This window comes from Ischnura elegans, chromosome 6 (assembly GCF_921293095.1).
Source record: "Ischnura elegans chromosome 6, ioIscEleg1.1, whole genome shotgun sequence".
Taxonomy (NCBI): Eukaryota; Metazoa; Arthropoda; class Insecta; order Odonata; family Coenagrionidae; genus Ischnura; species Ischnura elegans.
Genome location: NC_060251.1, coordinates 29284829 through 29298061, shown reverse-complemented (window position 1 = coordinate 29298061; position 13233 = coordinate 29284829). Strand labels below are relative to the sequence as shown.

General features: G+C 37.7%; 1 protein-coding gene across 1 annotated transcript; it reads right to left on the bottom strand.

Annotated features, from left to right (window-relative positions):
* Positions 1–1322: 1322 nt before the first annotated feature.
* Positions 1323–8089, bottom strand: LOC124160924 (uncharacterized histidine-rich protein DDB_G0274557-like). The gene is made up of 2 exons (XM_046537046.1): positions 8014–8089; positions 1323–1821 (listed from the first exon to the last, which is right to left on the bottom strand). Exon 2 carries the CDS (start codon positions 1810–1812, stop codon positions 1522–1524), a length of 291 nt encoding a protein of 96 aa, XP_046393002.1. The 5' UTR covers positions 1813–1821; positions 8014–8089; the 3' UTR covers positions 1323–1521.
* Between the last annotated feature and the right edge of the window lie 5144 nt (positions 8090–13233).

The window sequence follows — 13233 nt, the reverse complement described above, 5'->3', positions numbered from 1 at the left end:
AGCGGCACATCATTTTGACGCCGACAGTATAAGAAAACGCTGTCTTCTTGGCTGGCACTCGAATGCATGAGGATCAACGTTGCTCTATATTTTCATATTTCCTCCCTTGATTTTAAACATCATGGAATTTCCAATGTCCTTCCGTAACTGAAATTGAACAATTGCCATAAATAATTTGAGTCCATCGTAACCATCGAGAAACACCTATCTCGATTTTTGTTGAGAAGTTGAGTTTTTATTCTACGGCGGCCGAATTATCGAAAAATCTCAGTTTCAAGTTATTCAGTCAATGAAATATGGAAATATTATTTATATAAAAGTTATCTTCGCTCACATAGCACACGGGTTTATCATTCCGTTTATTATACTCTTATTTTTCCGTAACGCTCATCCCGACAGACGGCATGCATCGAGGCTTTTCTTCTAATTTCCTCCGTGGGAATGGAGACGAAAATTTTTTCTGGGGTGTTATTGCACAGAGGAACAATGCAACTTTTGTAATTTTTCCTTATTTCAGCCATGTTCTCCTTTAAACGCAACGCGGCTCTTCCAAACCTGAAGTACTGGGCTTGGATCTTGGACTCCTACTGAACTATGACGTCACGGCATAAGATTAGTGGGGGCGGTATTTTTTAGCCCGCAAAACTCGGGTGACTTTTGGGAGTCATTTTCTAGTGTATAAACTGAATTTTTAGCGGAAAAAAGTATATTGCGGTATTAAGTGTTTACTGTAGTATATCAGCATACTGTTTATAAAAAGTATGCAATTTCCCTATTGGCCTATCTTGATTTAATTCTGCTTCTTGTTTTCAATAAGATATTCAGGGAATGCAATAGCCACATCAAGACTGTCAATTATTGATTCATGGAAAGAGTATTACAGTAAAAACTGTGCTATGGCAACTGTACTGCGACTGTGCTATGACAACTCCACTGTGACTGTGCTATGACAACTCCACTGTGACTGTGCTATGGCAACTGCACTCTGACCGTGCTATAACCGTACTGTGATGTTTCAATTCAAGTGCAGTTTAAGTAGAGTCACAGTACAGCCCTTTTAGCACAGTTACAGTGCAGCTTTAGTACAGCCACAGCACAGATTTTTTTGTATGGGATTCTATTGGCATACATTTTTTTATTTGATGGTGGCTCAATTCTGGTCCTATGACCTTGGAGACCACCTAAAGCTCCTTCACTTTGTTATCTTTGTTATTCAGCTGTAAAATCAAAATGAAGGAGTATATAAAATTACTATTATTATTATTATGATTATTATTATTACTAGTTCGGGTTGAAGTATCCATAATGGATAATTTACCCCATTTTAGGAAAAATATGTATAATTTATTGGTTTCTATGAATTATAAATTAGTATTTTATTTCTTCCACGGCTCAAGCCTAGCTTCTCGGATACTGATGTGCGGCCTCTGGAAAACTTGAGCCATTTCCGTGAAGAATGAATGTTTTATTCATCATTTTGCTTTGCATCACAGCTTTACAGCCTTCCCGTCACTTTGCACGTCAACAGTGGTGGTGATGGTGTCCGTGGTGATGGTGTCCGTGGTGATGGTGGTGGTGGTGTGGGTGGAGGAGGGGCAGGTGGAAGTGGTGCCCGTGGTGATGGTGGTGGTGTCCCGGGTGCATCAGGGGCAGGTGGAAGTGGTGGTGGTGCGGCTGCTCCGCCACGCCGTACACCACCGTGTTCCTCGTGACGTCATAGGCGCCGTTGTAGTTGGGCACCTGCCGCCATTCCTCGGAGACGGTCACTTGCTGGACCTGCTGCGTCGGGTAGCACGGTTTGTGGCAAGGCATTTTAGATACCTAGAGGGAAAAAGGAAGACGACTTTACCTCCAGTGCATCTATCTATATTTATTTTATTATAGTATTTTACCGTTTCAGGTAGGTTTCCATGGAGTACTAAAGAAGTAAGTAATCTGGGAGCCTCCCTTTCAATCCAGCACTGTCTTCTTTAACTCACTTGAAAGGCCGTTTTACACGGGGCACGGAATCGCGCAGGTTAGAGCTGCATTTATTTCTAAAATGACATGGAATTGCGCGAATGCATGAACGAAATTAGAACGGGCTATTTTGCCGTCTCGCATTCTCGCATGTGTTCTAGCAATTCATCGCTTTACACGACGCAATTTTGATTGCGCCTTCGCACGTACGTCAGATTGCGCAATTCCGTGTACCGTGTAAAACCTTAAGCCCTTTCATTATATCTAAAAATCCTATTCTTTTCCTTCCTCTCCCTCGTTTCCCTAATATTCTACCCTCTAACACCATTTTCAACATACCCTCCCCGCTAAGTATTCCCTCCATCCATACATTCTGTCTCCTCCGTACCTCATCTAAAAGCTGCCGCTCCTCCCCAACCATCTCCAGCACGTCGTCGTTTCTCCTCCTCTCCGTCCATTTCACCTTCTTCATCCTTCTTCATACCCACATCTCGAATGCCTCCAATCTTCTCTCGTCTACCTTCCTCAATGTCCACGTTTCCGCACCGTTGAGAGCTACACTCCTGACCAAACTCTTCACTAGCCTATTCATTGAACTCTTACATAACGATCCTCTCAGAAGCTCCTTGCTGCTCATGAATGCCAACGTATATATACATAAAAAAAGGATGTCTGTTTGTCTCACCGCTATGCATTTCCACGCGCCTGCATGGATTGCACCCAAAGTTATAACTAATAAAGTAATATAGTATTACAGTAGTACTTTAGTATAGTACTATAGTACATAGATGCATCTCAAGCTCCCAAAGCCCATATAATAGTGTTATTTCTGGTGAGTACCCACGCGTCCTTTGCGTAGTTTTCTCATTATCGTTTTTTGCGTCACGTCATACAACTCCTGTGGTTGGACATTTTGCCCGTTGGGAACACCTCTTGACACGCTATTAGGGAAAATATAACCCAAAGGATTCTACTCATAACTTTTTAAACATTAAGCCTCTTGTTATAAGTATTTTTGCAAGGATACGCGTTCACACGACGTTTTAGGTTTTTGCACGTACGGATGCGTACATAATGATCAATGTTGTGGGTAAAAGCTGATCCCATGCGTGGTTTACGGTAGTAGTTTTTTTCCATTGTTTGCTGTTACATTCATATCACATCAAGCTTGCTTTGCTCCTTTACCTAAAAATCCTGCCGTGTGACCATGAATTCTGAGTTCCAAGTTTCCCGCTTTTCTGGGATCTATCCTTCCCGAGAAACGCTGAGTGGCCTTCTAGTATACTCTAAAACCCACTTCCAACCACAGACTGACTGATTCATGTAAATCTTTGAGGTGAATGAACCCTGCTAAATTTATAAATGTCTTAGAGTAAGGCTCTTTTGGCATTAATCTTAAGTTTCATGCGTTTCCTGCATTTACAACATTTGTATTTGTATTTTTTATGAAACAATATTTTCTAAGCAACGGTTACTCGTACGACAAGAATTTTAGTATTGTTGTACGGGCTAGTCTTTGTATATTTGTACATACGTTATTAATTGTTTACAAATATACGTTGATTTTATAACGATTTCTATTTTTTACGCGAGGTGATGAGCGTCTATTGATAAAAACATCATGTAAAAATAGTTCTTGTTGCACGCACTCCTTACCCTCGGTGTTGGGGTAGAGCTTGAATTTTCCTTGTCAAGAGTTGCACAACCAGGTGGTTCGGAAGACAATTTGAACCATATTGTCCAGAACAATTAAAATTTGATCTTAACATAACGAGAGCTTTGAACGAGTATCAACAATACGATTGCGCAATCTCACCCGTTTTGTGATTAATTGCTTCAGACATTTATATTCACACAATTTGGTCCATTCTTAATTATTTAATGTGCTTAAAAACACAGAGTATTAAATAAAATGTTGAAAAGGCAGGATACTAGTGCTGAGCGAGAGTCTCGTCTCGGCGGTCGAGACGAAAATTTCATTTCTCAGCATTGTCGGGACGAGACTCTTGGCGCGGCGAGAGTCTCGCCTGGGTCGAGTCTTGACGGGGGTCGAGAAATCTCGCCCCTTCGAGATTTCTCGACACCGGCCGAGACTCCCGTGCAAGGTGAGAATTTCCGATGAATACCACAATCATTCGATGATAGAGTTAATCAAGGTATCCCATACGAGTTTTACGGATTTATTCGCACTATAAAAATATTTTATTTAATGATTTACGGAATTCTGAATCCAATTTTTTAAAGAGCTTGCATGTTGCTTGTTGCTAATAGAGCTCCCAACGAGATATTTGGAAAAATATTATTTCCTTTTTATGACCTCAGTATTTAATATGAAATTTTAATCTTTGAGTGTACGTCTTTAAATTAAAATGTAAATTTTGCCGACGATTCCGTTTATTTACACACCATTATTAGGGCTTATAATGAAATTGAGCATAAAATTTTGATACATAGACATGTTAAAGGGTTATATCAACGTTTCTTACTATAGTAATATAATGAAAAAGAAACAATAACTTGTAAATTAATATAAAAGAAGAGATCATAGTCTAATTCTTTAGAATTTTATGTACCTTATTTCAATATTTATTTATGGTAACTAAGGTTCATGGTTACCTGTCAATTTTGGTTAATTAAATAATAAAATATGCTTAAGTTGTCAATGTCGACCTCATATTATAACTATTTTTGGTTTTGGAAATGTATGAAATGCCTTAAATAATCTTTTTGTTAAATTATTTTCAATGTCTAAATTAGAAATAGTTTCATTTTTTCGAGGAGCTGGGAGTCTCGACGGGTGTCAAGAAATCTTGAAGGGGAGAGACTTTTTGACTCTCGTCAAGACTCTCGCCGCGCCGAGAGTCACGTCCTGACAATGCCGAGATATGAAATTCTCGTCTCGACCGTCGAGAATCTTGGGTGGCCGAAGGTTTAGCACAGCCCTACTGGATAGCCGGAAAAAAAACCGTTTTCATGGTAACTGCGAAGCGCATCCAAAACGATATTTGCGTTGCCATGGCTTAGTAACTTAGGAGTTGTGACCCCATGGCTTTGGACAAAACTTGCTTTAAATTGTGATATTATTGCTTAAAACTGTGAAATAAAAATAAAAATGCGGTAGTATAAGTAGACGAGTAAGAAGTAGAGCAGCACATGAAAGCGGTGCGTGGTAGACAGCTATTTCATTTGTGGAGGGGGAAGAGGTAGGCGAGGGGCATCTCAATAAAAAATTAAAAAATATTTTTCTTGTCAGAAACTACTGCTAAACTTTTATCGATCAATCGATTAAATTTTTCGAAAATGCGCTCCCACTTGTATTTAATGTCCTCTGAATTCAAAGTCCAATAATTTCTTGGTAAAAATCATGGCAAGGAAAACTGTATTTACCACTCGATTATCTGTTATCAAGATTTTCGGTTAAACTTGCTCGCTCTTCAAATTTAAATAGATTAATTTACGGAGAAGTTTTGAATTCAGCTGGCATGTGTTTACGCAAATCGCGTGTCAAGTGGCCAAGGCTAAAATCTATTTTCACCAATTCATATCTCCCTGCAAACAACTGTTATCTTAACCATTTCACTCCGCAAATGGTCTCAATTAAACGTGAGAGCCATATCTCATGGACGTCAATATCGCTGATATCTTCCCTTAGCTGATGAAATATTCTCCCAAAATAACTTCGTCGGTTGCTATCTCAGATGACAACGCATAATTTGCACGTGATATTGAATGTTTTCCAAAGCGGTGTACATAATAAGTAAATTTGTGCGCAGTCATGCGCGCTAGTGCAACTTTACTTAAAATGAAATTCGTAATGATAAAAAATCATTTGGCTTAGCCGAGATTCAAACCTTGACCTACCTTGTCTGATATGGAGTGTAACGCTTTACGGTACAGAAACGTGGATACTTAGGAAGGAGGACGAGAGAAGATTGGAGGCATTCGAGATGTGGGTGTGGCGAAGAATGAAGAAGGTGAAGTGGACGGAGAGGAGGAAGAAGAAAGAAGTGCTCGACATGGTGGGTGAGGAGAGGCAGCCTTTAGATGAGATACGGAGGAGGCAGAAGGTATGGATGGAGCGAATACTTAGCGGGGAGGGGATGTTGAAAATTGTGTTAGAGAGTAGAATGTTAGGGAAACGAGGGAGGGGAAGGAAAAGAATAGGATTTATAGATAGAATGAAAGGAAAGTAGGCCTTATTGTGAATTTAATGAAAAAAGAACAAGAGCAAAATTCATTCTTTTTAGTGATACCAAACACCTTTTCCCTATCATCAAAGGTTGGCTGCCAAGAAATAACGCCAAATTTATGAAAATGGCCAGCACTAGGGAATAGATCTACAGTACTAACGTCATCACGCCTAGTGTTAGCAAGTATTCTGGCTCCCCTTCCTTCATGGACTTCCCTCCTTACTTCGCAATAAGACCTACTCTCCCTAATCTCTTCCATTCTGTCTAAAATATTTCATTCAATTCCTTCCCCTCCCTCGTTTACCCAACATTCTGCTTTCTAATACTTTTTTCAACATCCCCTCCCCGCTCACCACTCGCTCCATTCATACTGTCTCCTCCGCACCTCATCTAGAAATGCTGCATTAAATGAAACTTGACGATTTCGTGACTTCAATCAAAGGCTACTGACCAGCATTAATATATTTTACAAGCTCAAAGCCATGAGAGCCATATGTAATTTTTAATAACAAAACACCGGTCGTCCTCATACATTTCACCTTATCACCTCTCTGCTGACGATGGTTCTGCCATTCGCGAATTATTAGCACTTGGGTGTGACTTTCTAATGACTTCTCATTTCCAGTCGGATTGCTCTTATAGTTTGAGAGAATGTTTATGCAACTATTCCTTTTTTCTGTTATTCTTCTATTATATTCTTTTCCCATATGTGAATAAATGTTGGTTCACAAAAACTTTAAACGGAATATTTCGAATTTCCTCAAAAATTAATCACTGGAATGGGAAATAGTTTTGCCTTTTGAAATACTCAAATTTGATATAAATTCTTAAATATACTTAGCGATCGTTTCGGTGCGATTGAAGGTGTAGTGCGATTGAAGTTGTTGATGATGAAGTTGATCATGATTGGTCGGGTTAAGTAAAGCTACTCGAAAAAAATATAGGACGGCATCCGCTGGATTTTACTGGTATAAAATAAACACGATGCATGTTGCAAGCAGATATTTCTTATAACGATTTTTTAAGTTAATTTACTACACCTTTAGATGAAAACTAGCATAAAAATATGCTTACTCTTGAGATGTCTCACAATAGCAGTGCACATGAAAGTGTACAGTACAGTGTAATATGTGTACTGATTTGTTATTCTAATATTCTCCTTAAACGTAAAAGTATAATGTATCAAAATACTCAATGAGCGTACTGTCAGTGAAAAAAGCATGATACCCGAGTTTGAGGAGCTCTAGCGTCTAAACGAAGCAATCAATTGCAATGCAACAAAAAGTATACGAAAGATAATTTATTTGTACGTTGTATTATGTACTTTAAAAATCTTCGGCTTAATAGTATTTCCTGTGCTAAATTTTTTCTCAAAAAAGTACCCATTTTTTGCGCGCAGAATCAAGTTGCCCAACTTTGAGCGCTTGGCATTCCCGTAGTTTTTCGTCCTATAACCTGCAATTTTGATATAAAAAATCAACATCTATTACTAGCAGTTTGCCGAAAATAAATTGTTTATACCACAGAAATTAACGGAGTTGTTGTAAACAACGCAAACCTCTGCTAACTTCGAAACCAATGGGTCAATTGAAAATTGATTGGTACTGTTGTCTTCCGTAGCATGTTAGTAATGCATATACGTAGATCATACACGTTAAATTTCAGCAGTATATTCAATATTTTTTTTATATTTATTTTTGTTTTGAGCTCTGGTTGTTGTCTTTTACCTGACTGGCGAGGCCGGCCAAAACAAAGCAACAGAAAAGAGAAAGTCTCTCGAAGTCTAGTAGTAGTTAGTGAAATCTAGTAGTAGTGAAGTCAGGTTGTAGTAAAGTCTAAGCTGTTTTAATGTCGATAAACTCACCTGATATTAGAGAGTACCTGAAGTCTTTCGCTGTCAACGTCGCTCTGGCTGAGAATTGAAAATACTGCGCCGTTTTAATAGCCACAGTCTTATCTCTTCGTAATCGCGCTTATCTTTTTTTCCTAGAGAGCAAATGACGGCATATTTTCTCAAACCTTCACTTATGCGGATGATTCACCTTTTCTGGTTTGCACTGCCCAAATAAAAATAACGCGTGCGTCAGCAAAAGATAAGTTGACGTTTCCGTGGAAAAATCCATTGTGTTGTTGACACTTGGGCAAAAATCGATGCGCCGACACTATCTATCCTGTTCTATACCTAATTCTAAGATGCTCCCCCTGTAACTTGAATACATAGTCTTTGTTTGATCAAAGCAGGTGAGCTGACGATGTCTTAAATGTCCTTGTCTACTATGCGAGCCTTTATTCCTTATAATTTATTTACTAGGTAACCCGTGGGAAAATTTTTCACTCTCATACTTAACGTATAAATTCATAATATTCCCTGATTCTTGAAACATTTTCATAATTAAACTCTTATAAATAACTATTTCATAGCATTCACCCATGCACAATCAACATGTCCATTTCGTGTGTCGACACTATCTATTCTGTTTTATACCTAATTCTAAGATACTCCTCCCGTAACTTGAATACATAGTCTTTATTTGATCAAAGCAGGTGAGCTGACGATGTCTTAAATGTCCTTGCCTACTATGCTAGCCTTTATTCCTTATAATTTATTTACTAGGAACCCGTGGGAAAATTTCTCACTCTCATACTTTACGTATAAATTCATAATATCCTCTAATTCTTGAAACATTTTCATAATAAACTACCCCTCTTATAAATAACTATTTCATAGCATTCACCCATGCACAATCAACATGTCCATTTCGTACTATTTTCTATTTTTGTGGCCAATTCCCGTTGATAATTCTTGAATACTTTCAACACGGCATTATTATTTATTGGTGATACACATTGTCTTTTAAGTTACTTACGCATGCTGCGTCCTCTTTTAGAGAACGTTTAACATTCTTAATTTTTTTAAACAACAATATGAAAGTTACCCCTTGTAACCAATAGAGTAAACAAAAACAAAAAACAGAACATTTTGATGTATCATACTTCTTGGATTGTATTTGTAATATTTTGATTGCTTGTGTTACGTTTCATTGGTTTAGTTATGGATTTAACGGGTTTTTAAACCGTTTTTATAAGTTAAGAATAAAAAAATGAGTGGATTCGATATACAATGTATATCAATGTATACTATACATCGCGCGAGTAATCGACATGCAAAAATCGAAACTTTTATGTCGAATTATTGGTTAACACTAGAATGCCGAAGGGTGTCATTTTGACACCCTACGCGTACATTTTTTACGGAGCTGGCCCTCAGAGAGTGTTTTAGAAAAAAATCTTTCGTGACTTTTATTCATTTTTAGATCTTAATAAAACGACAGTAAAATGGATACCCCCCCTAATTTTTTTCGTCTCAAAAATTCAAATTTACCTTGAATGCCGGAGGGTGTCATTTTGACACCCAGTATATTATATCATTTCTTTCTTCGGTTTAGGTGTCTCGTGGGATGCGGGTTGATAATTATTTGTCAAATTAGTATAGTGTATTACATTATCTTCATGCGTAGTACCTTAATGTATAGTATAGTATATTTTAGTATAGTATATTGCCTTCATGATTGTTTGTTTTACATAATTTCAATGAGCAACGGCTGTTTACTACTTTTTTCAAAAGTTTAGCAGCTCGTAAGGTAAGTATATTCCGCTGCCTTTTGCAAATGATTCGCCTTGAAACCAGCTATTTTTTTTACCGCGGTGACACTTATTTGCCCTGAAATATTGCAGTGAAGTGACTCGCGTGACAATGCAGTTAGCTGCTGCCGAGCCTCTTGTGTTCGGCTGCCTGGCTCGCGCGCGTTTGGCGGACTGGGTCGCTTGTATGTCGCGACATGCTGCTTGACTTGCTTCGGCAGTTCTGTCTTGATAATGGCACTGCGTAGACATGTTACGACGGAGCAAATTATTGCAATACTAACAATAAACGATATTTCTGGAGACGTGTCGGAAAAATGGTCTGATGCAGATCTTGAGTCGGACAACGATTGGGTTGCACAGGAGGTGGAATTTAGATCATCCAAAAATGATTAAAATAGTGAGCACGGTCAGTTTCAGTGTTTTTTTATACTTCAGTTTAGTAATTTAATCACGAAAGATACAAATATTTATTTTACAAAACGCATATACACATAATTGAGTTACTGGATCTGCACTGGTTATCGGACAGAAAAGAAATTGTGCGTGGTCGTGACATGGTGTGCCGACGTGGAAGGGGCGCTGGGTAGACTTCAAGGCGACGTCAACTCCTTGTTCAAGATCCTAAGAAGGAGATGGCCATGCTGAGGAATCATAACCTGGGCCTAACGTAACCATTGACGAACAGCTGTGTCTAAGCAAAGCTAGATGTCCATTCAAGCAATTCATGGCACCAAAGCCTGATAAGTATGGGCATAAATACTGGTTTGCAGTATATAAAGACAGTAAGTATTTGGTAAACTGATTCCATTAACTTACAGATTGACCAGAGGCGTCAGGGCCGGCTCTTGTCAAACTGACGATCGTGTTTCAGATCATGTTGTATTGAAACGTATGCAACCCTACATGAGCAAGGGTAGGAATGTAACCACTGGCATTTGTTTCACTTCACTTTTGCTAGCTCTACTCGAAACAAAAGGGTACTTGCCTTTCGGGAACCGTAAATAAGGGAAGAAAGGAAATACCTGATGAAATAAAAGCTTCTCAGGAAGAGTTGTAATCAACTTAATTGAACAAAAATGGTGACGTAACACTTACTGTTCATCAGGGCAAACAGAAAAAAATGTGTTCTTGTTCTATGATCTCTTCGCCCTCATATTGACATTAGTAACGACTCTAACAAATCGCCCGAAACTGTAAGGTGTTGTAATGAGATAAACTTTGAAGTAGATATTGTTGATCATATGGGGCGGAAATATTTGGTCAGAACTAGAACCAGGCCTGTTTTTTCTTTCCAGAATACTTTTGACTTGGTCACTATAAATTCCTGGATAATAAATATAAGGAAATAACTTCACAAAAGATGTCCCGAATTATTTTTACAAAATTTATCAGAATAGCTTGCTTTTCCTTACATTGCGTCAACGAATATCTAGCAACCAAATCCAGAACTGACTAGGGATTGTCAAGTATAGATAAAATGCAATGAAAACAGAACTGTTGCTTTTTGTAAGCTTAGTGAAAAGTCAGTAAACCTACGGCCAAAACAGACCAAAAGTGCCAGAATGTAAAGAATCTACTATTTAGATGAAGCTTTTTGTAAGTCTGTATGAAAAAGTATTCGATTTCTTATTGGGTTCATACGAAGTTTTTGTATTTTATTTTTAAAAATTTCGTAGTATTGTGGCCGCAATGGTTTTATTTTAATTATTCGTCTTTTGAAGCACACTTCTACATTCAATGACGAAAAATTGATGAAAACATTTAACAATAATAATAAAAAGAAAAGCAATCCAGTCATATTCATTTTAATTGCTTTAAGCACATAAAATTTAACCAATTACAGTGAACAATAAATACTTTTAAAAAGTATTCAATGATTATATATAGGTATTATTGCACTTTCATGCGTCCTCCGACGTTTCAGCGCATTCTTTTCGATGGATGCCGCATTCCAGGAGAGCATTTTTTTGTAAAAAATGTTTACTTCAATGGTACTCTATTAAAACATTAAGTTTTTTTTTAAATATAAGGGCACAAAATCAGTATCAAACAAACTTTGACACTATCGACTCCGAAATAAAACTAATCTGCAATGTAACATGCATATAAAAACATGGGTGTCAAAATGACACCCTCCCGGCATTCTAGGGGATACAAATTTCCCGGCATTCTAGTGTTAAATGGTGAAATTTGAGATTGAGACTGTAATTTTCGTCGAAAGTCGACGTTCCAACGTTTAAAATGATAGTACCTCACTGCCTGTGCAGTATTGACGGAGCATATACGGAATGGTAGAAAAAGACCTTTCCCTAATAAAAATACTAGCTAACCCGTGCAAAAAGTTCGCAATTTCACTCCTTCGGGGAATAGGTTGGCTAAGGAAACGGTGTGATTGGGTTTTAAATATAGAAGAAGGTGTATCATTAAGTACTTAATACTTGTTATCTTGCAAAAATATACATAACGTGTGGATAAAATACAGGCAAGAGAGTTTGGTACCAGTTAGAACAACCATGACGTCATTGAATTCTTGAATACTATCAACACGACATTTTTATTTAGCTTATTACATATTCGGCAAAACTACTCACCCCTTACCAAGCACATTAAGGGTGACCTCGGTGCATAATTAATGAGTTGTGTGGTTGTGGAAATAAGCTTTTCATTTCACGGAATAAGTAGTGAGACAATGTAAAAAAAATTTCAGCCAGTGACTGCTCCATTCAACGCTTACTACTGCAGCATGAACATTATCCAATAAAAAGTCATATTACCCACAATTGGCTGGATAGGTATAAATATAATGTATATATTTATCTAGCCTTTAACTTTTATAGAAGTTTGTTGGATCCATTTGAGAAGGATATATTATACGTATAGGTAATAATATAAATATTAATTTAATATACTATAATAATAAAAATAGAATACGGTGATTTATAATAATAGTAATGGAGTTATTTGCAGGATAAAGCATAGTATATACATATAAAAATATATAGATTTAGTATCCGAAATAATATTTAAAAAAATTTCTTTTGCCTTATTACCCAGACGGCACAGAACCCTCCGTATCTAATTCGTATGTACATAGTACCCATTGACTACGGGGATACTATGCCGCTCCGTCGCTTTTCGTCAATGGATAATTTCCATTCGCGGCCTGTCGACGAAGCGCGTACGCAGCATGTGAATGTCCGCTATGAAGCACGTACGATAGGATACGAAGCGCGCAGGAACACAGCATTCAGGCTAATCTCAATCGATTGGGTCGAAAATTAGATATATCGTAACTCGCACGATCGAAAAATGTATCGAACGCAACACAATCGACAGCTACCAACCGTAGCGAGAATGTCATGAATCATTATGAATTGTAAGTTCTCAATAGGTAAATAATACTATATCATGAATTCTAATTACCATGATACAGTACTAT

Bases quoted from the DNA above. Each gene is read 5' to 3' on its own strand.
- LOC124160924 (XM_046537046.1), bottom strand. From the start codon at position 1,812: ATGCCTTGCCACAAACCGTGCTACCCGACGCAGCAGGTCCAGCAAGTG.